This window comes from Bubalus bubalis, chromosome 17 (genome assembly GCF_019923935.1).
Source record: "Bubalus bubalis isolate 160015118507 breed Murrah chromosome 17, NDDB_SH_1, whole genome shotgun sequence".
NCBI lineage: Eukaryota > Metazoa > Chordata > Mammalia > Artiodactyla > Bovidae > Bubalus > Bubalus bubalis.
In genome coordinates, this window is record NC_059173.1 from 56,722,041 (window position 1) to 56,748,798 (window position 26,758).

The 26,758-nt window shown below is 37.9% G+C and overlaps 1 protein-coding gene across 8 annotated transcripts in view; it reads right to left on the bottom strand.

Annotated features, from left to right (window-relative positions):
• The window catches only part of INPP4B (inositol polyphosphate-4-phosphatase type II B), a 458,048-nt gene that overhangs the window by 188,996 nt on the left and 242,294 nt on the right, over positions 1–26,758 (bottom strand). For all 8 annotated transcript variants that reach the window (XM_025267085.3, XM_006053797.4, XM_025267083.3 and 5 more), the window contains 2 exons: positions 7,636–7,766; positions 7,175–7,279 (listed from right to left, as the gene is read on the bottom strand). In XM_025267085.3, coding sequence (XP_025122870.3) covers positions 7,175–7,279; positions 7,636–7,766 — 236 coding nt within the window. The remainder of the gene's footprint in view (positions 1–7,174; positions 7,280–7,635; positions 7,767–26,758) is intronic.

The window sequence follows — 26,758 nt, forward strand, 5'->3', positions numbered from 1 at the left end:
TCAACAGAGGAATGGATAAAGAAAATCTGGTACATACATACAAAGAAATATTACGCAGCCATAAGAGGAACAAAATTGGGTCATTTGAAGTGACACGGATGGACCTAGAGAGTGTCATACAGAGTGAAGTTAATTCAGAAATAGAAAAACAAATATTGCATATTAATGCATAATATGTGGAATTGAGAAAAATGGTATAGATGATCTTATTTGCAAACCAGAAATATAGACACAGATGTAGAGAACAAATGTATAGACACAGGGGAAAGGGGAGGGGTGGGATGAATTTTGAGATTGGAATTGATTTATATACAATATTGATAGTATGTATAGATACTATAGTATAGATGACTAATAAGAAGCTACTGTATAGCTCAGGGAACTCTACTCATTGCTCTGTGATAACCTAAACAGGAAGGAAATCCAAAGAAGAGGCGGTAACATATATATATATATAAAGGATTCACTTCATCATAGAAACTAACACAACATTGTAAAGCAACTGCACTCCAATAAAATTTTAATTTAAAAATAAAATTGAAAAGTGTTATATATTCTAAAATGCTCACTGAAGTCAGTTACTCATTCTATTCAACAGCATATTTTAAATATATCCTAGGAGCAGTTTTATTCTTTTAAATTTAGTTAGAATTAGTTGCAATGGATGGTTTTTCTCTAGGAGAAATCACATATACAAAAAAAGAATCAATCAAAACATAAAAATTCTAAAATAATCTGATCAGTGATATTTGCCTCATTTAAGATGTTCCTCATTTTATCCTCCTTATACTATCTTTTGTGATATGAATAGCCCTTAACTTTCAGATTTTTGGTACTGAGACAATTATAAAAATATAGATGGGCATTTTATTTTATAGGAAAGTTCAGCATTTTATAGGAAAAAGTTTCTATTATATAGGAAAAAAGTTAAACTTTTATAGGAAAGTTATTTTATATAAATGTTATAAAATCTTATTCTCTTTAAAAAAAATAATATGCATATTTTCTTTGATATTTTATATTTCAAAAATTCCTTGGCTTTAGGAAAATGCACCTCATGCACCATATGAGGAAAGTGGAGTTCAAGCTGTTGAGTCTCCTTAAGCTAAAGATACTAGGTTGTTTGAAATCTAATAATAGGGCTGCCTTATAGCCTTTTAAAAGCCACTTATTAATAAAATGAGATAATAAGTCTATTTTTTCCCAGAAGATCTCTTTCAAATTCCTACAACTATAAAAATAGTGCTGATATAAAAAATAGACCTGCTGATCTCATTTCAAGGAACAATTTAAACATAAACCTTGACTTTAAAATGGCCCACAAAATGAATTGGATATGAATCACAGGACAATAGAGAATTTTAAGGGAAATCTGTTTCAAAATAGTCCTAGCATGTTGGCATTACCATTAAATACATCTACAAGATAATTGTGCTTCATTGATAAGGTGATATACCCAGGCTCTTGAGATTCAGAAATCAGGGAACTCTTAATAGCTCCTCCTGTGTAGAGATTAGAAGAGTAAGGGGCAGAAAAGTCAACTGACTCATCCATATTAAACAGTAAATTCAGGCCGATATTGCACCTGATTCCAACTGCAGCTTTACAGTATAATATAGTAGTTTCTTTCTTTTTTTCCTTTCTTTCTCTTTTTCCTTCATTTCGTCCCTCCTTTCTTTCTTTTCTTCCTTCTTCCGTTTCTTTTCTACGTACTATATACTATTACATATGTATAACATATAAAATAACATAAACATAGAATATCACAAGAATCCATAATGTATAACATTCACAACTATTTTTCTATGAAAGGAAAATATACTGGAGAGGGAAACAGTCTTCTTCATTTCAGGGATTTGTGTTATTGTAGTCAAAGCTGCTAAGATCCCTAGAGTGGTGGCTATTCTATTTGCTGTATCTAAGCAATGGATAAGGATGAAAAATTAACTTAATGGGTCTGGGGCCACCTGAAGTTAAATGAAGGTTATTTCATTTGTCAGTATGAGACATGGCAGCATTAGTTCTGCTCAGTTACTTGTTTCAAGAGCTAGACATTAGCCTTGTCTTTGGTGAATCTGCCTGCTACTGTTTGCAAAACTACCTCTCCAAAAATAGCAGATAGATTAATCAAATCTGGATAGATGCAATTTACTAATGGTAAGAATGAAAATAGATATAGACTATATCCAAATAATTCCCCAGTGAAATACCAAGGCTTAGCTAATCTTACTTGCATCATTACCTTGCAAAATGTTCTCTGTAATTCAGCTAAACATTCAAATCAGTAACTATAGATCTTAAATACATTTAACTATGATTCATTTAATCTGCTATTAAAAACATGCTATATAAATAGAAAATTTGATTGACTACCATTTATAACTTTTAAACATTATACTTTGCAAATAAAGACAATCAAAGCTCAGAAAGGTTATGAATTTGGTTAAACTAGGAAAAGTAAGGGGTAGAGCCCCCAGAAGTCAGTCAAGTTTTTAATTTCTATGATAATATAGAGTTGGTGATCTAGTCTATAAAGCACCTACTATAACTGAATTTCAATTCAAAATAATGTTTAAAATTACAAAAACATAAATATTTTAACACATACAAATTTTATATTTAATGTTATATGTAGGGCATGCATGTCATATATATATATATATATATATATATATATATATATATATATGATATGTGAGTAGCCTTGGGGGAAAATTTATATGTAACAGAATTCAGTACTTTCAAATTAATTTTTGGGTGTTAGATCTCTAGTCCTTTTGCACATTTTTTTCCTCAGGTGTTCAAAGGGAGAAATCAGTCTTTCTGAAAACATGTGAAAACCTCTCTAATTGATTAATTGTACCCTAGTTCTCTTGCCTGCCAATGCAAGAGACACAGGAGACGTGAGTCCAATCCCTGCATCAAGAAGATCCCCTGAAGGAGGAAATGGTAATCCACTCCAGTATTCCTGCCTGGAAAATTCCGTGGGCAGAGGAGCCTGGTTGGCTACACTCCATAGGGTCCCAAAGAGTTGGACATGAGTTAGTGACTGAGCACACACACCCTAGTTCTATAACTTCAAAATCTAGCTTTACTCTCTACTGTTTGGTATTTGTCATCATAAGTAAGAAATTCTTTTATATATCGTATTATGGGTTGAATTGTGCCCACCCTCCCCTCAAAAAGGTATTTTAGACTATGACCTTAATTGGAAATAAGGTTTTCACAGATGCAATCAAGTTGATATAAGGTCATTAGAGCAGGTCCTAATCCAACAGGACCTAATCCAGTATGTCCTTAAAGGAGACACTTGGACATTGAAGCTGACACAGAAGATGATATAAAGACGTAAAGGGGAATGACATGCAAAGACCGAGGATCAGGTGATATATCAAAAAGAAAACTAAAGAAAGCTAAAGATTAAGCTAAGATTAAGTTTCAGAGGAATCATGGCTCTGCTAACACCTTGATTTTCGACTCTCAGCCTCCAGACTGTGAGTCGTTACATTTCTGTTGTTTATGACTCCCGCTTGGTGGTACTTGTGGCAGCTGATACATATCTCACTAAACTAATCAGAAGAAATTTAGTTTGCTTTTTCAAATGTCTTTTTGTTAGTTGCCAGTTCCTTTTACACTGCAGAAACAACAATTAAATAATTAAATGCCTTGTATCATACCAGTTCACTCTAGTCTATTTTCAGATATTAGCCTGGGAAAAAACAGCATAACGTAAATGGTTCTTTTGTTTTTAAGAAGTAAGTAGAATGTAAAAGGCTACTTAGCTAATAATTTCTCTTTGTATACTGGAAGTATTTTAAGGATCATCATCAAATATTTGAATGGATATTTAAGTATAAATTCATATCAATATGTCTCCAGCAGACTATCTGGTTTAATGATACTGCTATCCATCCATAGCTGTAACTCAAGTTATCATTTTCTCTCTTCTTTTTATTCCATCTGTCATGGAATTTGCAAGTGATGATTTTTCCAAAATGCCTCTCTAAATCATCGTTTATCTAAACCTGGCTACTTTTTTGGTTGAAGATTTCAATGTGTCTTCAGTTCAGTTCAGTTCAGTTGCTCAGTCATGTCCAACTCTTTGCGACCCCATAAATCGAAGCATGCCAGACCTCCCTGTCCATCATCAACTCCGGAGTTCACCCAAACTCATGTGCATCGAGTCAGTGATGCCATCCAGCCATCTCATCCTCTGTCGTCCCCTTCTCCTCCTGCCCCCAATCCCTCCCAGCATCAGGGTCTTTTCCAGTGGGTCAACTCTTTGCATGAGGTGGCTTAATAGGCTCTAAACTGATCACTTTCCTCCAATTTTAACTGTCATGAAAAAACTGACAATCTGCTTTGTTCCAGTGATGGCAACTATTGCATGTATCACAAAACTATTATTGTTGATTCTATATGTTTTATATGCTCTAGCTCACTTAATCAGGACAGGAACAACACTGCTTAGAAAGATTAAAAACAGGCTTAAGGTCAAACATAGAGTGGTAAAGCTGAAATTCTCTTCTACTCCAAAATATATAAACTTGCTACTCTACCATACAAGTCTCTTCATATTGGCTATTAGAAAAAAATAATTATGTTGGTTGCCAGATAGATTTTGAATGTTGTAGCTTCTTTATGACTTTGTTTTTGATGATTTTTAAAAACCATTAGTTGTTATGTTCAAATTATTAATAGACACAAGTAATCAAGGAAGAGTATCCAAATGCCTTAGGGCCAATCCATCTTGCTTTTAATTCAGTGCTTTCATTTGACATAACTTTTGGTGAACAGGATGCATGTTATAATGTCAGTTACTTGATAAGGTATATGATAATGCAATTATAATTGAATATAAATAATCAATATAATTATATTTATAATACAACAATGGGCTTCCCTGGTGACTCAGCTGGTAAAGAATCCGCCTGCAATGAGGGAGACCTGGGTTTGATCCCTGGGTTGGGAAGATCCCCTGGAGAAGGGAACAGCTACCCATTCCAGTATCCTGGCCTGGAGAATCCCATGGACTGTATAGTCCAGGGAGTCGCAAAGAGTTGGACATGACTGAACAACTTCTACTCACATCAATAATACAATCATATGTCACAATGATTTTAATTACATTTGAACTTGTATGTTCGCTGGTTGTGTACAGACAATCAGTATGCACAAACTTATACAAATTTTCTTGATTACAAAACTTCAGGTAATTTTAAAGCCAACAGATTTCATTTTAACTTTTAAAAAAGCCTAACCTCTCTATTTTGAACTGTGGTGTTGGAGAAGACTCTTGTTGGAGTCTCTTGGACTGCAAGGAGATCCAACCAGTCCATCTCAAAGGAAATCAGTCCTGAATCTTCATTAGAAGGACTGATACTGAAGGTGAAACTCCAATACTTTGGCCGCCTGATGCAAAGAACTGACTCATCTGAAAAGATCCTGATTCTGGGAAAGATTGAAGGCAGGAGAAGAAGGGGATGACAGAGGATGAGATGGCTGGATGGCATAATCGACTCGATGGACATGAGTTTGAGGAAGCTCCGGGAGCTGGTAATGGACAGGGAAGCCTGGTGTGCCGCAGTCCATGGGGTCACAAAAAGTCAGACATGACTGAGCAACTGAACTGAATGAACCTCTATTGTGACAATGGCCACAAAACTGTGTGTTAGAATGCTTCTTTAGCTGCATCTGTGAATGACCATGTGCATGTTTGTATGGATATGTTGACAGACTTAGCATGAAAGACTGACAATCTAAAGGAACGTTTGGCTATCTGGGAAGGTGAGTAGGATGACCATAGAATTTATTATTCAAGAGAGCTTTGAGAGGTAATGGATGTGGATGGCATCATTAACCAAGCTGCTGGACAAACATCATAATATGGTCCTTTTGTTGATAAATAGTGGCAGATGGCTCCCCCAAATATTCACCAAAAAAATGATATAGCAGTAAGTTAAAGAAAAAGGGAAATGAGAAGAAAACTTAAAATATATGTTATACTGAGAAATGGCAAGGAATTATGTAGCAGCAACATCTTTTTTTTTAATTTAATTTAATTTTATTTAACTTTACAATATTGTATTGGTTTTGCCATATATCAAAATGAATCTGCCACAGGTATACATGTGTTCCCCATCCTAAACCCTCCTCCCTCCTCCCTCCCCATACAATCCTTCTGGGTCACCCCAGTGCACCAGCCCCAAGCATCCAGTATCGTGCATCGAACCTGGACTGGCGACTCATTTCATATATGATATTATACATATTTCAATGCCATTCTCCCAAATCATCCCACCCTCTCCCTCTCCCACAGAGTCCAAAAGACTGTTCTATACATCAGTGTCTCTTTTGCTGTCTCGTACACAGGGTTATTGTTATCATCTTTCTAAATTCCATATATATGCGTTAGTATACTGTATTGGTGTTCTTCTTTCTGGCTTACTTCACTCTGTATAATAGGCTCCAGTTTCATCCACCTCATTAGAACTGATTCAAATGTATTCTTTTTAATGGCTGAGAATTACTCCATTGTGTATATGTACCACAGCTTTCTTATCCATTCATCTGCTGATGGACATCTAGGTTGCTTCCATGTCCTGGCTATTATAAACAGTGTAGCAGCAACATCTTATCATTCACTCTAGAGCTATTTAAGTATGTTATGAAAATTTATATGTATTTTCTTGAAAAATGTATCTCAAAACTGAGTACATCAAAATACTCTACCACTTTCTGATAAATCCACTTCCCCTAGAGAAGGGGGTGATCCTGCTGATAGTCACCACTAGGTCAGAGAAACAGTCTGTCAATCCACTTTAGGACTTTGGTTTCCCAGGGTAGATACAAAATGAACCAGTCTCGTTTTCCCTTTTTTTCTAATTCAAATAGTAGCACAATGGGTAGCTATTAGGAATCGCTGAAAATACTTAAGGAAGCTAATACTTATTTTGTATAGTTACTGACAACTCAGTTCAGACACCATATTTACAAACACAGCAATGAAAATATAATGGTTTCTTTCAGTGTTTAAGGTCATTATCAGCTTCAACTGCTTCATCTTCATCCTTGTATAACTGCTAGAATTTTAAATTCTTCCAATAGTCAAGCCATTTAAAGAAGTACACACCAACATGATTTGTCCATTTGAAAAATAATACTATATCCCTACCTTTCAAGTGAGGGCTGTGTACATGCATTCTTTGCAGATGTAGATTTATTGGAACAAATTCTAATGTTTTTTCTCCTTTGCTGCTGCTTGATTTGAAAGAGGACCCTAGGTGGAAAAAATCAAACATCATTAGTAAATAAGTACGTGCATGTGTGTGTGTGTGTGCACAAACAGGTGTTGAAAAGTCCATCTGATGTAAAAGTTCAGAAGAAAAATATTTCCTGCATGAGCCGCTTTTTTTTTCCTCAGAACTTTAATTTAAAAAATTCTGTTACCCCTACAACGATGCCATGAGGGAAAATAGTGTAATTTTTTCTTCTTTGCTTTTCATGCCAAGATGGTAGACTTGAAAATAAAAAAATGTTGGCTTTTCTACATTCATAATAATACTTATGATTGCTTTCACATAACACACATGAAATTCATTTCACTTTGAATATGTGAAGTCGTTGATTTCACACCTGTTTCCTTGCTGAGTTCTGTCAGAATGTCTTGGTACATATTCACCATTTGATCACAGTGAGTAAGGACGTTTTTTCGTAGATTGTCCCAGTGTGGAGAAAGCTCACCAAGTTCTTTTAGCTCCTGGTTTCTGTTAAGTATGGAAAAGAAGAGAAAATATTGATTTTTATCTTAAATCCATACATACAAAATGCTTTATCAGGGTTGCCAAACTAATTGACTGACCATCCCTTTCAGGAAAACTTTGTGCTTATTAGGAAAAAAATCATTTTAATACAAAGGAAAATATGAATCATTTAGCCCACATAAAAATTAAAAGTTCTGTATGCTCAGTCACTTTAGTCATGTCTGACTCTTTGCAACCCTACGGACCATAGCCCACCAGGCTCCTCTGTCCATTGGATTTTCCAGGAAAGAAGAATTGATGCTTTGAACTGTGGTGTTGGAGAAGACTCTTGAGAGTCCCTTGGACTACAAGGAGATCCAACCAGTCCATCCTAAAGGAGATCAGTCCTGGATGTTCATTGGAAGGACTGATGCTGAAGCTGAAACTCCAATACTTTGGCCACCTCATGTGAAGAGTTGACTCATTGGAAAAGACCCTGATGCTGGGAGGGATTAGGGGCAGGAGGAGAAGGGGACAACAGAGGATGAGATGGCTGGATGGCATCACGGAGTCCATGGACATGAGTTTGGGTGAACTCCAGGAGTTGGTGATGGACAGGGAGGCCTGGTGTGCTGCAACTCATGAGGTCGCAAATAGTCGGATACTACTGAGTGACTGAACTGAACTGAACTAATACTGGAGTGGGTTGTCATGTCCTCCTCCAGGGGATCTTCCTGACCTGGGGATTGAACCCACGTCTCCTGCGTTGCAGGTAGGTTCTTTACCACTGAGTCACCAGGGAAGCCCACACGTGGTTCTATATATCAAGAAACAAAACATTTTTAATTTATTGATAAAAATGTCACAAAAATGACAAAGACTTACTACCCTTAATATAGAGAGAGGCCATTCAGCTTTTTTTTTTTTAAAAAAAATCATACTAAACCTCAATAGAAAAATAACTAAATTCTAGGCTTTGACTATTCAAAATAAAATAACCTGGGATGAGCTATGTAACCATGTCTGATGCTATTCAGATAGTCTAGTTTATGTATAATATAGCTGTAATTCTTTTAAAGCCCATAAATAGTATGATCAAGTATGATTTTATTGGTCTTAATTTCTGCCAAGGACAATTTAAGTAAATACTATATGCCTATATTTTGCCCCAGCTTTATCAAAAGACCTAATCAAGTCATCTAGGTTTTAATTATTAACTTTTATCTAATTCTCTACCCTTTAGCCAAGTTAATTTAAATCATCAGAATGCCTTTTAAAATTATAATGATAAATGATTTAATATGCTGCTTGGTTAGATTTCTCATTCATTTCTGTAACCTTTTACCAACAACATTTTCATGAGGCTAATTTAACCAGCAATAATGAACCGTCTTTGCTATTTTGGCTGTGAAACATGCTAAATACCAAGCTAATAAATTCAGAAGATGTAGAATCTTTAACATCCTGTTAAATGCAAGAATAATGGATGGTGTGCAAAAATGTGACTTGCTTTCAAATGCTTGTGGCTGCTTTTGCTTTGTTTCAGCAGGAATGCAATATAGTATTGCTGCATCTTCCACCTGGGGTCTTTATAATTTCTGTGAACATTAATCTCAGTCTCAACTTTTTCATAGATTAGCTTTCATCACACAACATTCACAGAAGTAATTAATCAATGGACAATTAAAGGAAGTTCATGACAGAAGGGGGATTAGGAGGGAAGGTAGAAGAATTAGAGAGTCAAGTTCTCTGTGTGGACTCAGATGACAGGGTGCTCAAATTCAGGACAAAGTAGCAACAACCGAAACAAGCACATAATTTAAGAAGCTGAAGATATCCAAGTCTAGAAGAACTCAGGTGATTAGGTCAAATATGAGGTACATAGCAAATGTGATACATCAGCTTACTAGGTAAGATTTTGAGCTTTATTTTCAATATATGGTTATAATAGAAATATTAACTTAGTGTTCCTGTTTAATATTAATAAATGCACCAAGGGTTTACAATGTATGTTGTCCCTGAATCTCTATCAGAAATAATAATTATAAGGGGAAGTGGTGAGAAAGGGAAGGGGTGATTGTAAAGTCCCTGACTGTGGTGTGGAATACTGGGGTGGAATATACCTCCCTGCCTAAGACAAATCTGACAAAGTGTGGCCTGAAAATCTTAGTGTTCCATAGGGAGTGACTTAGGGAAGCAGGGAGGAAATCTATAAGCTGATATTTAAAATGTATTATATTCCTCTGGTATGTCAAAACTTATATACAGGAATACATAGATGAAACCTGGCATTCACTACATGTTTCTCCTAAGAAAACATTCAATAGATATACATCCTGAAAGGGACAACCAACCAACGTAAGGTTTCTCTGCATTAAAAAATCAAAGTTCGAATGTAGGAGAACTATAGAATAAAGGTGTAATGAACCAGAGCAATGAAAAATGCATAAAACAAAATGGGGCAGAGGAAGAAAGTCACTGTAAGATTTTTAAAAAAGAAAAAAATTACATTGCACGCTTGCTAAGTCACTTTAGTTGTATCCGACTCTTTGCGACCCTATGGACTGTAGCCCACTAGGCTCCTCTGTCCATAGGATTCTCCAGGCAAGAATACTTGAGTGGGTTTCCATGCCCTCCTTGAGGGGATCTTTCTGACACAGGGACTGAACCCATGTCTCTTACATCTCCTGAATTGGCAGGTGGGCTCTTTATCACTAGTACTACCAAAAAAAAAAAAAAAACACATTAATACATTAAAATAGTGAAGATAATTGGGTACACCAACCAGCCAACTTTTCAATCAGGAAGGCTAGGGTTGTTTGTACCATAGTTTAATTCTGAATTGATAAGCAAAAACTTTTGAGTTTAAGAGCCTTTCTTTGTTTCTCCTCCTAGGTTCTCTGGAAGGCAGGGCCTGAGATCAAACAATCCCAGGTCAGCCAGAGGGAGGAAAGAAGAGAAGGGTTGAAAGGAAAAAGCAAAAGCAGACATAAGGTGGTCTGTTTAATGAGCTGGGAAGAACTTCACAAGAAAACAAAGCTGGCTACTTGACCACATGGAACAACTCCAGGGAAGTCATAACGGAATTTCTCCTCTTTGGAAAGATTTTCTAGGTGGAGGAAAAGTCATTTATTTATACCAGTTCCTTACCATCTTCTTTAGTTCACTGGTAAAGACCTCCATGGGGCATTAACTCTTTCATACCTCCAGTAGTATAATCTGTGGGCAGCCTCTGGGCAGCCCTGCCTCTGGGCAGCCACTGGGGAGTAATATCTCAGTGGAGACAGAACTTTCCTGGGTCTGGTCTGGAAAGCCATACAGATTTACTCTGGATATTTCATGGCAGACATCACTGGGGTCATGACAATGGCTGGTCTTCACCTTAAGGGAGACGGATAAGCTGATAATTAGGAGATAAGGAGACAGAGGTGGCACTAGCTGCGGTTCTTGATGGAGCAAGTGGTCAGAAGCTGAAGACATGTTGGGGTGAGTAGGCAGAGAAAAGCACATAAACTGGGCCCAGGACAGGCAAACCTCTTGCATAATTCAGGTTCACCTGCATCATTTTATGAAATCCAGATACCATATAGAACATCCTTCATCTTCCCCAAGAAGGAAGTTCAAGTACAACCCTTCAAAGTGGTGGCCAGTAATTAGCCTCCAATGAAAATAAATAAATTTAAATTAAAAAACAACAACAATAACAAAGTGATGGCCAGCTGCAATTCCCCAAAGATTTAAAGAGAAGTAGTGCCCCAAGCACAACAGCTGATACTCGCGCTGATTTGGGGGCCTTAACTGATGTTGATCACCAATCTTTTCTACCACTCATTCCAGATTTGCCTCAGACTCGACTGGCACTTCAGCTGGTCTGGGTTGCTACCTTGTGAGGTTATCTAGACCTTAATCCCAAGAGATTAGGCTCTTGGTTTTCTTTCTTTCATAGAATTTTAGTTGTGGCAGTTTCCCATTCATTTGGACACAGAACACCTCTGAGTTCTAGTTATATTTTTCTTTGCTCAGATTGTGAACAGTAGCCCTGTGTCCTCATGGTGATGAGCATAGTACCTTTTACTATCTCTCCTGGTCCATTTAGTTAGAAATGTATGGTAGTCACATCACATGTAAAATCAATCACAACTCCCAGTTAACTGGGACTCTTACTGGGTCCTCTGACAGAACTGCCTCTGCCCCTACTCTAAGAATCAGTATTCTAACTGGCAAAGTCTAAGGTTATAGGGAAAGGAAGCACAGATCTCCAAGTAGGACATTGTGATTGGATATAAGGGCCCACCCTTTCTTCTAAGGGTGGTTATTCTGGCTATGACAGGCCCAACATCTGATATGAGCTGTTGATTTAGTATATAAACTTCATCTTGGAGGTTTTTTGCCCAAGCTGGTACCTTAGCTGAGTCTTTCAAGGTGAATATTATTCTACTGTTCTATCAGGTCAATGGCTTTTGGTTGGGGGCAGGGAGGGTGGGGCGGAATGCAGTGCAGTTATTACAAACTCGTTTGCAGCTCATTTGATGTAACAAGCATCCTTTGGTTGGAGCAATGTCATGTGGGACAGCATATCATTGGATCAGGCATTCTGTGAGCCATCAGACGTGGGAGCTAGCAGTGGGATTGTGAGCAGAAAAAGCAAACACAAATTCAAACTACGTTTCATATCCCAGTATTAACTGATGCCTTCTCCAAGGTCAGAGGGATCCAACTTAATTGACCTGCCACCAAATAGTTGCTCAGTCTCCCCAACAGAATGATACAATATTTGAGTCCATTGCCAATGTTAATGCAATGTTAATTTAGCAGTAACAGTAGCTACATCAGTCTTGGAGAGGGAGGCCATGCCTTTAGGTTCAAGTATAACCCCTGTGTCTATCACCAAAGCCATTCTATTCATGAGTCTATTTCACAAACTCTGTGGTGTCTGAGAGTCTGGCCAATATCCATGGGCAGGTGATAATGTCCATCTGGTTGTAAAGGGCCTTCTATGAAGTATTTGTTTTCTGATGAGCATGGCTCTCAGACATAAAGGTATTTGTGCTAACTCCTATAAGCCTAATCCACATACCCGTGTCTAGACTCCTTGAATCCAATCTTCTAGTCTGATTTCTTCCAGATCATTCACTTTGCTAATACTCAATATATATCCATGCCTGAAGCCATCTTCTCTCTCTAAATGAATAACAATTACACTGTTCTTCAGATCTACCCACAGGATGGATTTTGTCATTACTAACCTTCATTATCTACCTAAAATATCAGGCTGACCCATCTTTTCAAGAGTTTGAATTCTTTCCTCCTCCATGAGTCAATCATATGAGATCTCCAGGGGGCTATAAGTATGAATGAGAGAGAAGCATCATGAAATAGAGGTACTGACATGAGGTCAGTGACATGAGACTCTGGGACAGCTCTTTATGAAATATGTTCATACCTCCCAGATCTGCTTAAGCTAAATTCCAAACGTATCACTCCCATCTCACAATACCTTACTCCTGTATCATACATTGGGATCACATCAGTACCTACTGCATAATGGGCAGCTCCAGGCCAGAGCTGTGTCCCATCATCAGAAGTTTTGTCTCTTAACTAGGGTCTAGTATTAGATTGGGATGATGCAGGAAGCACCAGCACATTTCAAAGGCCTAAAGGTCTGCACTGAAACAGTCTTATCCGGATTCACTGAAGCTTCCACAGGTTAAAACGATTTCTCACCACAGATACTTTCAGGCCCAAGGCTGAACCTCTGTGGTCATGCACCCAAGGGCTTGCAACACAGGATCTTTTGAAATGTTCTTGTTACTTGGGCTCTATTCAACACATTCTGCTTCTCCATTAATGATTTATATATATATATATATATATATATATATATATATGTGTGTGTGTGTATGTGTGTGTGTGTGTGTGTATGTAATAATTCATGGGAAATAGATGGGGAAACAGTGGAAACAGTGTCAGACTTTATTTTTTTGGGCTCCAAAATCACTGCAGATGATGACTGAAGCCATGAAATTAAAAGATGCTTACTCCTTGGAAGGAAAGTTATGACCAACCTAGATAGCATATTCAAAAGCAGAGACATTACTTTGCCAACAAAGGTCCGGCTAGTCAAAGCTATGGTTTTTCCTGTGGTCATGTATGGATGTGAGAGTTGGACTGTGAAGAAGGCTGAGCGCCGAAGAATTGATGCTTTTGAACTGTGGTGTTGGAGAAGACTCTTGGGGGTCCCTTGGACTGCAAGGAGATCCAATCAGTCCATTCTGAAGGAGATCAGCCCTGGGATTTCTTTGGAAGGAATGATGCTAAAGCTGAAACTCCAGTACTTTGGCCACCTCATGCGAAGAGTTGACTCATTGGAAAAGACTCTGATGCTGCGAGGGATTGGGGGCAGGAGGAGAAGGGGACGACAGAGGATGAGTTGGCTGGATGGGATCACTGACTTGATGGACGTGAGTCTGAGTGAATTCTAGGAGTTGGTGATGGACAGGGAGGCCTGGCATGCTGCGATTCATGGGGTCGCAGAGAGTCAGACATGAATGAACTGAACTGAACTGAATAATTTATATATATATACTTTATATAAATATATATTATATAAATAAGTATGTATATTTATATATAACCACTATGCTGCTGCTAAGTCACGTCAGTCGTGTCCGACTCTGTGCGACCCCATAGACGGCAGCCCACCAGGCTTCCCTGTCCCTGGGATTCTCCAGGCAAAAACACTGGAGTGGGTTGCCATTTCCTTCTCCAATGCATGAAAGTGAAAAGTGAAAGTGAAGTCGCTCAGTCGTGTCCAACCCCTAGCGACCCCACGGACTGCAGCCTACCAGGCTCCTCCATCCATGGAATTTTCCAGGCAAGAGTACTGGAGTGGGGTGCCATTGCCTTCTCCAATAACCACTATATCATACATCAAATATATATATATGATATATAGTGATTATATACATTTTTGTGTATATGACTTTTATGTATATTAATGACATGTGCATCAGAAATAGAGCTCCAAAGCACAGCAGTCACTTCTGTGCATAGATGAAAAAGGTCTTTTTGTGTATGTATATGGTATGTGCTGTATTCCTGATTTTCCTCATTATTTGTCATTGAACCAACTTATGTTAGAGATGAAGCAATTATTAGTACCTCCTTCATTTGTAAAATATCCCATTAGATAATCCAAATTATAGGATACCAGAATTAAGATATCCTTTTGATATAGACTATAAGAAACAACAACTACAAACACACAATGTCACAGTTGGAAGGAAATTTAGGAAACAATTTGAAACCTGCTGCTTCACAGAAGGAGGCATCTAAATAGAATTGCTTGTTAGTCTCGAAGTCATTAGAATACTATAAGGCTTGTAGGCTATAATCCCCATGTACACACTTTCCTCATCCCACAAAATTCTGCACTATAAAGGCAAAGAAATACATAACAAAATAACAAACAATACACAGTGGCTTGTTGGTTGAAGGTACTCAAAGAATATATGTTGAGTGAGTTGCGTTTGCAACCTGGACCTATTGACTTTTAGAAGTACATTTATAATTTTTCATGTACTCTTAATATTAAACCTGAACTCAGGATAAGTTATAATTGGGAATTTTTACTTCTGAATCATTCAGTTAGAATGGCATGGAAACCAGGTACGCAGTAATAATCTCAAAAATGTGTTCAAGTGTATAGTGGTGTCCAGTATTCTGAAACCCATAGATAAGGCCCCTGTGGTCCAGCCTGCATGTTGCCACTTTTACCTAATAGAAATCTGGTATCCACATTATAATTACATAGTTACCCATCTTTACTAAGTCTTTGGTATCAGTGATAAAGGTGATGAGCTCTGTAAATGTATTTTCAATTCATAGAAAAATATTTTTCAAAACACTCCTTACCCATCTATAAACTTTATCGTTTTACTCAGAGTAACAACAGCTTCTCCTTTCAAAAGCTGTCTCTTTCAATTGTTACCCTACAACAATAAAAAACAAAAATTTCTTTCTGGAAAATCTCCTGTCCTGCTAGAAAACATACAATTTCTTATGAAGTCCCTACTCTACTGTTACTAAAGTTCTATTTTTAAAACAAATCTTCCAGCTTGTCTCTAACTCCTTCTGATTCTCCAAGACACTAATAGCGAGGCATGGAAAGTTGAAAAGACTGAATATTCAAATATTAATAAGCTTAGGCCGGTTACATGTTAAAGTTCTTTCGGCACTTACTGCCATCCATCCACTTTCACTTTGCTACCTACAAAAATAAAAGGCAAATTATATAAAATAAGTCTCCAAAGGAGACAGGTGATTGCTAAAGCCTACTTGAGAAATATCTAATGCTCTATGGTTCTTGACATTTCAACTGTAAAGTCTGACATTCTTGATAGTTGATGAAATATTCATACAGCACTCTGGAAATAACCTGATGGGGCACTTTTTGTCTATATGGTTTATTTCATCTTGCCTTGTTTAAATATTTCAAAAATACATGCTTTCCCTCTGCAGGAAAATTTCAAGTAGTTCCTGGAAGTTCTTATGACCGCTGAATTTTCCAAAATGTGAAACTCACAATGAAGTATATAACAAGCTTGAAATGCAGGCTATTAAACAACATAAAGAGAAAATGAGACCACCCGCCACCCCCCCCCAAAAAAAAACCCAAAGGACTCCTGGAAGAATAAAGAGGAATAACTGAACACAAAATGAGTCATATAAACTAAAAGGGAAATAACCAAACCTGCCTTACAATGTTCACATATGATGCATGAAACATTGGAAAGATAATTAAACAGAAAAGAGTTGTAAACTTCCTTACTTACACCCCTGGGTGTCATGGCTAAAAGAGCAGGGAGGGTGTTGGGCAATAGAGAAGCCAAGTAAGCAAACTAACATCAGACCCCTTTCCTTGCTCCAGCCACCCACCTGCTCTAACTGAATCTCTCTAATTATACAGAGGTATAAAAAAATTTCTGCTGGTAAAAAATAAAACTAGGTTTAACTACCAAAACAGAACCACAGTTAAAAGAGGAGAAAGTTTATCATCTACTTAAAGGTTCTATTTTAAAGATAGTTTTAAAGCCTACTGATAATGTATTTAAGAGGGGGAATTCCAACACAGGGAAACTTGCACTGAGTCTTTGAGTTGCTGAGACTTGTCTTCGTTATCCTTTTGTTTGACCACAGTCCTTAGTCCATGGAAAGTGTGTAATGTAGTCCTGTTGACTGAATGAATGAAAGGACTGCTTGCAGACTGTAGTTCTTAGATTTTTCTGATATTTGAGAGAAAGTCAGACTATAAACTGAGTCCGTATAGTCAAGGACCCTATAGTCAAGGCTATGGTCTTCCTAGCGGTCACATACAGTTGGGAGAGCTGGACCATAAAGAAGATAGAACACCAAAGAATTGATGCCTTCAAATTGTGGTGCTGGAGAAAACTCCTGAAAGTGCCTTGGACAGCAAGGAGATTAAATCAATCTTAAGGGAAATCAACTCTGAATACTCATTGGAAGGATTGATGCTGAAGCTGAAGCTGCAGTATTTTGGTCATCTCACGTGAACAGCTGACTCACTGGAAGAGTTCCTGATGCTGGGAAAGATTGAGGACAGAAGGAGTAGAGGGAGTCAGAAGCTGAAACGGCTGGATAGCATCACCGATGCAATGAACATGAACTTGGGCAGACTCTGGGAGATGGTTAGGGACAGGGAGGCCTGGAGTGCTGCAGTCCATGGGGTTGCAAAGAGTTGGACACAACTGGGCGACTGAACAACAACAACAGAATATAAACTAACCCTAGGCAGAATGCTGAGATCTACTCCAAATACAATGGATACATGTAATATATAAATGTGTCACCGTTGAGTCCTCTAACCTTATATGGTCTAGGTTTATAACCCTGGCTTCTTTAATTCTTCCTCAGGGATAGAGAAAGATTTGAAATATATCTTCATATTGCATTTCTTACTGCAATGGCTTATTTTGTGTGTCAGTTTGGCTGAACCACAAGGCATCAGATATTTGGTCAAATGTATTTGCAGATGTGTCTATGAGGGTGTTTTAAGTGATATTAACATTTAAATATATAGACTGAATAAAGCAGATTGTCTTCCCTATATTGGGTGGGTCTCATCCAATAAGTTGAAGGCTCACATAGAACAAAAGGGCTGAGCAGAAGAGAACTCCTCTTGCCAGACTGATTTTGAACTAGGACATTGGCTTCTCCTGGGTCTCAAGCCTGCTGGCCTTTGGACTAAAACTACATCACAGTCTCTCTTGGGTCTCCAGCTTGCTGACTCACTCTGAAGATCTTAGGGTGAGTACACACAGACACACATACACACACCTCCTACTGGTTCTGTTTCTCTAGACAGTCTTGAGTAACACACTATGTAGAGCTTTCGGCACAAAGCTTTCTCTCTGCTTATATAAAAGAAGTTGGGGGGTAGTGATGAGATATAAATGTCTAGCATAGAGTTTAGGCTCTTTCAAGACTTTTTTTTTTTTTTTTACACATACTCTGTCGACTTCTTCAAAAGGAAAGTAACCACAGAGACACTCAGCTTGTCTAAGGGACATACACAAAACATTGCTCTAGTCCTGGGATCAAGCTCCACACGTGAGCATCTATTTTATGTGTAAACCCCCCCCCAAAAAACAAAAATCTGGTTATGTAAACTCAAAAATCTTTGATATTTTGAAAAGTAATTATTGTAAGAAAGAATGCCGAAGAATAATAGTTAATTCATTTACAAGAATGTAGTGAGACCAAATAGCCTGATAAAAGTTTATTTACCAAAGGATACAGCCCAGTAAGAAAAACATTAACATGTTATCTGAAATTGTTATTATCTAAGTAAATAGAAATATTTTCCCGCAATGAGCTGTATAATACCATTTTGTAAAATAAAAATAGCCACACAATTTAAACAGAGCTTTTGGTAGTTATCACACTGTAAAACTACATGTGGGTGTACATGGGTGGCAAGTTTAATAGCCAAATGTCTTTCATTCATTAAGTAAAATTAGACCTCAAATCAAACCTGAAAGAAGTCATAAAAGTTTACCCATTAGGAAAAAAATTAAATACAAAATAGTCAATGAAAAATAGACTCCATAAATGACTGGTGGGTGGCTTCATTTCATAAAGTGGTCAGGTGATACCATAAAACTGAGGAAAGTTTGGAAAAAATGACTGGACATTCTGAGTGATCATTTACTCTGGTTTTTGCCTGCCATTAAAATAAGTGGCTGTGGTATTATACACTCAAGGTAACTACAGGAATTAGTTGTAATCACAGAATCTGTTTGTATCTGATAACCAGCCAAGTTCTATAATTTAATTTTAGGTAACTTCATTGGAGAAGGAAATGGCAACCCACTCCAGTGTTCTTGTTCCAGGGACTGGGGAGCCTGGTTGGCTGCCATCTATGGGGTTGCACAGAGTCGGACACGACCGAAGTGACTTAGCAGCAGCAACTTCATTAGAAAAAGAATGAGGAATGATGAGCATGTTTTATTCCATCCTGAGAGTCTATTTTCTGTTCCTGATAAAGGTGATTTGGTGTTTATTTATTTCTAAATAACATCTCACTTCCCCTCCAAAGTTTGTCAAACACGGTAATTTATTATTATTATTATTTTTATTTCTTAAAGCTCAGTGTTCCACTTATACTTAAAGTGGTGGCATATTATCTGAAGTTTATCCTAAATCCACATACACTAATACATGTCTTTTCATTTTGGGTAGCCAGGAAAATTACTAACTGTACCCGAAGGATTAGTAAGCAAGAACTTGTGCTCACAGTATCATTACTTTTCCATAACTCCTGCCCATTCTTTCAGAAAGTGTAAACATTTGTGGGTATTACCCCTGTGAATTCTCACCCCTGGATCTGGAATGTAGATGTCCCCAGTTCAGTTTCAGAGGTATATGGCAATCCAAGATGTTCCACATAGTTCTCGGCAGTAGAGCTCTCTGAGGGACATCGTGAGGTTTTCTAGGTCATCATGGTTACTTTGGTATAGAATGTGTCTCTTTCCTTTTTCTTACAACAATCCTCAGATATAATTGTTTCAAAGTCCAGAATAAACAAAATAAAAAGCGCCACCACTAGGCACATTTCAAGGGCTCAACAGTCACATGGTTATCAGAGTAGGCAGTGCAGTATAAAACATTTCCAGCATCGTGGAAGTTATAGTAAACAACACTGCTCTAGACAAACGAGAATGTAAGTGAGCAGTGTAGGGACTTGTCTGATGCCATATTGTGAGGAAGTGGCAGAATCAAGACTTGTACCATGAGGTCTTGTGAATCAAATCTTGTTCTCTTTTTAATCCCTAGTGAGTATGATTTCCTCAGCAGCTAAAAGTTAAAGAATCTGCCTGCAATGCAGGAGATGCAGGATTGATCCCTGGGTCGAGAAGATCCCCTGGAGGAGGAAATGGCAACTCACTCCAGTGTTCTTGCTGGGAAAATCCCATGGACAGAGGAGCCTGCCTGACTGTGGTCCATGGGGTCACAAAGAGTCGGATACAACTGGAGCGAATGAGCAGGCAGGCATGATTTCTCTTAAGAAAGTTATCTTTCCATAGGAGGACAACATTGGAATCTCCTGTGTGAGGGACTCATCTGAATGTCACTTTCACCCAGGTCAACAAAGCTGGTGCAAATATTTTGCTCAAGTGTGCACTTACCAGACAGCCTTGGCTACCAGAAATGTTGGAATCTCAAACAACTGAACAAAAATCTTATATAATTTATATTTTTTAACAAATATTTATGTAGTGCTTATTATGCTTATTCATGCCAAGTACGATAATAAGAACTTTACAAATGTTCATTCATTCTATATGCCTAACAGTCCAGGGAAGTAGCTATTATTATCACTATACTTATTTTACAAATGAGGAAACTGAGACTCAAGGAAGATAAGTAATCTACTCAAAGTCATTCAGATAGTAAGGAGCCAAGTTGGGATGAAGCCCAGTGTTTAGGGAGGATGTCCATGTTTTCAACACTGTTAGAAAGACCCTCCATTAGAAATAGCACGATCTCACTCTCACTAGATATCACAGCAAGAACATATATCTGTATACCTTCAACTTGGGGGGAAAAAAAAAACACAAGAAAACCTTCTGCCTTTTGGTGACAAGGATACAGCTTGATATCAGCCCTCTTATTCTTTACATTAAATTCCAGTGAGCAGGAAGAAAGGAGGATTTTATGTTACCCATGCTCTTCATTAAAGATGCTACTGCTGGTTATCCTCGATGAGTGTGGTCCAACAGAACTCTCTGTGTGATGGGACTGTTCCAAAGTTGTGCTATTTAACGTTAATGGTTACTATCTGTATGTGACTACTGAGCACTTAAAATGTGACTAAGGTGATGGAAAAACCAAACGTTTCATTTCATTTCATTTTAACAAATTTTAACAAGTTTAAATAGCCATTGGTTCAATTAAGAGCCACAGAGGGCTCCATTTTTTCTTCTAAACCTTCTGCCTGGCCACTATGCCCTGCATGAATGAATTATACTTATCTCTTCAGTCATGCAGATCAGAATGTTTGAATTATTCTACACACCTTACTTCCAGATATAATCCATCACTAAACTCTGCTGAGCTCAGCTCATTTAAAAAAAAAAAAAACTCAAATGTTTGTACACGTCACCATTTCCCCCCAACTACCGAGGTCTTAGCCACCATCATGATAAACCTAAGCAACCACAATATGCCCTAAATTGTTTTACCTCTACACACTTCTCCGCCTTTTTCTGAATCCATGTCATTCTCCTCTCACAATTTCAGTTGTTCTTGGGATAAGATTACATTCCTGAGTGCTTATTATATGCCAGGTATTATGCTAGGTTCCAAGAATAGTACAAGAAGAAAATTGACAAGTTCTTCCTTTTCTGTGTCCCAGGAGGCCCTAACAAATCTGAAGCCTATCATTCCAAAATCACTCTCAACTCTAAATACACAAGTTTTCTGGGAGAAGACATGCCCAGTCCATTTTTGTGAGCACTTGGAATTTGTAATGTCGTACAGTAAACATATATATGAGGTATGCTAAGTTAGTAAACTAAAGGAGATTACAAATATATTATAGACTCAGTTTTCTATCTGAAACACTGTCAACATTCAGGCAAGATAAAAACAGTGATAATAGTTTTGATCTATTGCATGTCTCCTGTGTATATGGGGCTTCCCTGGTGATTCAATGGTAAAGAATCCTCCTGTCAATTTAGGAGATGTGAGTTCGAGCCCTGGGTTGGAAAGATCCCCTGGATAAGAAACTGCAACCCAGTCCAGTATTCTTGCCTGGGAAATCCCGCGGACAGAGGAGCCTGGTAGACTACAGTCCACTGGGTCTCAAAGTCAGACAGGTCTTAGCAACTGAGTATGCATGCACAAGAGTGTTTTCTGCATATTAAAGGCCTGTGTACATATACAGGCTTCCCAGATGGCACAGTGGATAAAGAACCTGCCTGCCAATGCCAGAGATACAAGAGACTCCGGTTTGATATTTGGGCAGGGAAGCTCCCTTGAAAGAGAGCATGGCAACCCACTCCAGTATTCTTACCTGGAAAATCCATGGATAGAGGAGCATGGTGGGCTACAGTCCATGGGGTCATAGAGAACCTGACATGACTGAGCAACTGAGCATGCATGCATGTACATATGTACCGGTCGTTTTTCATCAACAGCTCATTTTAAACCTCACTTTGTGCATTTATTATTTAATCCTTAATTTACAGTTGAGGAAACTGAATGTTAGGACACTTACATAAATTGTGGATTTGGAGAGTCAGGTTTCAAACCCAGAGTTGCACTTACACACACACACACACACACACACACACACACACATACACACACACATAACAAATATGGTAGTCATTAAGTGCTAGAGTTCCTTGATTATTCACTTAATTACTACAGGAGCCTTGCAGGACAAATGATAACATTATCTAAAAAGTGAAAAAGAATGAAAATTGAGAGATTAAATAATTTTCTAAAATTATAAGTGTGTATCAAGTGGTAGATACAGAGATTTTGGACTTATTATTATTCCAATTCTGGGGTTTTATCATCACAACCCACACTCTCCCCTACTCAACCCACGTGAAGGAAAGAATCCTGGTACAATGGGCAAACATGCTTCTGAATGAGTTTTGCCTTATTTGTCCCAGAAGGGCTATTATTACAATAGCAAACAGCAAAAGAAAACACATATTTCTATCGCCAGCTTGGTGATACTAAGCACTCTCCAGGACCTCTCATTAAATGATACCAGGAATCCATAATGATGAACTTAATGGCACACAGCATCTGTCCTCAAAACTAGGAGCTGGTAGAACAAATGTGCTTTCTATGATAAATAATATACCACATGGTATTCCAACTGTGCGTCAGCATTGCATGAAGAAAAATGAACAGAAGAAATAACACTAATCAGGTAGCAGTCAATAGCGGAATCCTGACGGGATATTTTTATGCATCATTGTTAGATCTTTAGGACTTCAGATTTCTCTCAGAGAAAGCAAGCAAGAGAGACAGGAAGAAACATAAAGATAAAGCAGAAGAGATAAAACATCTATGAGATTCATCAGCTTGAGGTTTATTTGTTATCTGTGAAACCTAAACAATATAGCTGCTCCTATTGCTGTTCCCACTCATCACTGCTTCTTTCAGGCAGTAAGGATTTTCAGTGTGCCTTTATTTTATCCAAGTATGCAAATGTCAACAGACTCTTAAAAGTTATGTGCTTCAGCCAGGCCAAAATAAATAAAGTATAGGTGAGGCTGGAGATGTGGGTGGACGGTAAGGAGCCCTAGCTTGCCTTACAGGCTGGGTAAAGAGGACACCTTGTGTGGTGAAAAATTTTGAAAGACAGTACATAAATTATACTTGAGATGATTTAATTCCATGGACAGAGTAGCTGGGGGACTACAGCCCATGGGGTTGCAAAGAGTGGAACACGACCGGGCTACTACACAAATACACGCACAGCCATGTCCAGTGAACAGGGCGGCTCACTAGGTGGTAAAATGAGACTTAAAACCTTTTGTACAATGAGGATACTTCTGAAGTAGATACAATGAGGATACTTCTGAAGTAGATACAATGAGGATACTTCTGAAGTAGAATTTGTCTGAATATATTTGAGTTCTAGCTCATAATTCCTAGCAAATGCTTCCAACATTTCTTAAATGACAGCCCTGTAGCATTATCAGTTTGAAATAATATGAACCTTTTTGAATGCAATAGTCACAAAATATTTTAAGATAAGGTGCAAGATCAGAAAATTAAAAATCTTCAGCATTTCTTTCAAATTATACATAATGCTTAGAAAACCCATTTACTAGTATATGATAATATTTAAGTGAGCAGGTATTAACAGAACATGTCTCTGAAATGTAACTTTGTGCAGCAAACAGGGTTAAACCTGGGATTTCAATGTATCTTACTATTATTTGCATATATAAGAATATACTGTATTCAAGAAATAGATTTAAGATTAGATATTCAATAGATAGATACATTTGTCATAGGTTGGTAATATGGCTCAAAATGTGAAGAGTATAGAATATTTGAAATATATAGTATTAAACAAAAAGGTGTTTATCTTCATTGACAAAAATATTTTATTATCATGAATTTAGTATATGTACAATATTTACAAACACTAATACCTAAGAGAAAGCATTCACATTCTCTCAAAGAAGTGCTAGGAACTTTTATTTAAAGATGTTCTGTCCCAAATTCTATCACATTTTTCCTACTAAAATGTTTGGTTCAGATGTTTTACAGTTTATTTACAGGATTGTTCTCTGCCTAGTACACACAAAGGTTTATGTCTTAAATAAAACCTAAGAAAAGTTAATCGTTATAAATTATTCCTATCCTTTCTTTTAGACTCTCAAAATTATACACAAGGAAGTTTCTCTCCTTCCTTACCCCTGGGACCAATGAACAAAATATATACAAAGAGAAGAAATGAAGCAGGAGAAAAGGAGAAAAACACATGATATAAATCAAACTGTTTTTTTCCTAGGGAGTTTTATGGACCATGAGGTTCATCTTCACTGAAATACTTCATTTCTTAAAACTGCTGTGCCATAATAAGTTTTCAAACATCATACTATCATGTAGAAAAGCATACATTTTTGACAAAACAAACACTCTGTGACCACCCAAGCCTCCCATCTAAACAAACACGTGTGCCCGTCATCATTTAACATGGTATGTGTAGCTGCCACAGAGCCTCAGTGCCACACGTGCCACCATGTCCTCTGGTAACTACATATTTCCACGTAGACTAAGCACAGCAAACTTTTGAAGCAGTACAAAATCCAAAGATAATACTCAACATAAAATACACAGCAACACTAAAACAAGCTATAAAAATTTTATGGGTGGTAGTTTGGCAAGACCTACATAACTTGCTGCATGCAACCCATGTTGAGGGACTGTAAAACTTGAGGCATTATAAACACAGGCAAAGGTGCACCTAGAGATGCACACGAATGCACGTGTACCTTCCATGCATTTAGGATCTCTGTGCTGCCTTCAACATGTCACTCTCGCCTTTTCTCTCCATTATAATAACTCCATAGTGAACCAGTTGTCTTCCCCCAACCCCACCTCCTTCAAGGAGGCTACATCAAAGAACTGGGCTGCTTTATAATGCCACATCCCTTCTATATCATGATTATGGAGTCATTTAGTAAACTTTTTAGAAGCACGGTGTTATACTGATACTTGGTAATAAGAACCTCCCCCTCTTTCCTTCCCAACACATAATTTCAGTCTAGCTCTCGAGAGATTACACATGAAGGCTGTCTCCTTGATATTCCTGCTGCAAATCTGCATTATTACATTTTCAAACTGATTATGTGAGTCTGTAATGGGAATCGTGAATTTTTCTTAATTATTTATTTTTTAAATTGCTCAGGTGGTAAAGAATCCACCTACAATGCAGGAGATTGGTTTGATTCCTGAGTCAGGAAGATCCCCTGGAGAAGGGATAGGCTACCTACTCCAGTATTCTTGGGCTTCCAGTGGCTCAGGTGGTAAAGAATCCACCTGCAATGTGGGACACCTGGGTTTGATCCCTGGGTTGGGAAGAACCCCTGGGAGAAGGGAAAGGCTACCCGTTCCAGTATTCTTGCCTGGAAACTCGCAAGGACAGAGGACCCTGGTGGGCTACAGCCCATGGTGTCACAAAGAGTCGGACACGACTGAGCGACTAAGCACAGCACATAGTTAATTTACAATATTGTGTTAATTTCCTTTATAATTTAATTTTTATTATTTTTCAGCCACACCATACAGAATGCTGGATCTTAGTTCTGCAACCAACAATTGAACCCATGCCTCCTGAGATGCAAGCATAGGGTTTTAACCACTGGACCACAAGGTAAGTCCTGTGTTACTTTCAGGTGTACAGCAAAGTGATGCAGTTTTATATATATACATATCATTATTTTAGATTTTTTTCCATTATAGGCTATTACAAGATATTGACTATAGTTTCCTGTGCTATATAGTAGGTCCTTGTGGTTTACCTATTTTATATATAGTAGTGAGTATATGGAGAAGGCGATGGCATCCCACTCCAGTACTCTTGCCTGGCAAATCCCATGGACGGAGGAGCCTGGTAGGCTGCAGTCCATGGGGTTGCTATGAGTTGGACATGACTGAGCAACTTGACTTCACTTTCACTTTTCACTTTCATGCATTGGAGAAGGAAATGGCAACCCACTCCAGTGTTCTTGCATGGAGAATCCCAGGGATGGGGGAGACTGGTGGGCTGCCGTCTATGGGGTTGCACAGAGTTGGACACAACTGAAGCGACTCAGCAGCAGCAGCAGCAGCAGTGGGTATATGGTAATCCCAAACTCCTAATCACCCCACCGTAATATACCCCTTGGTAACCGTAAATTTGTTTCCTATGTCTGTGAGTCTATTTCTGTTTTGTAAATAAGTTCATTTGTATC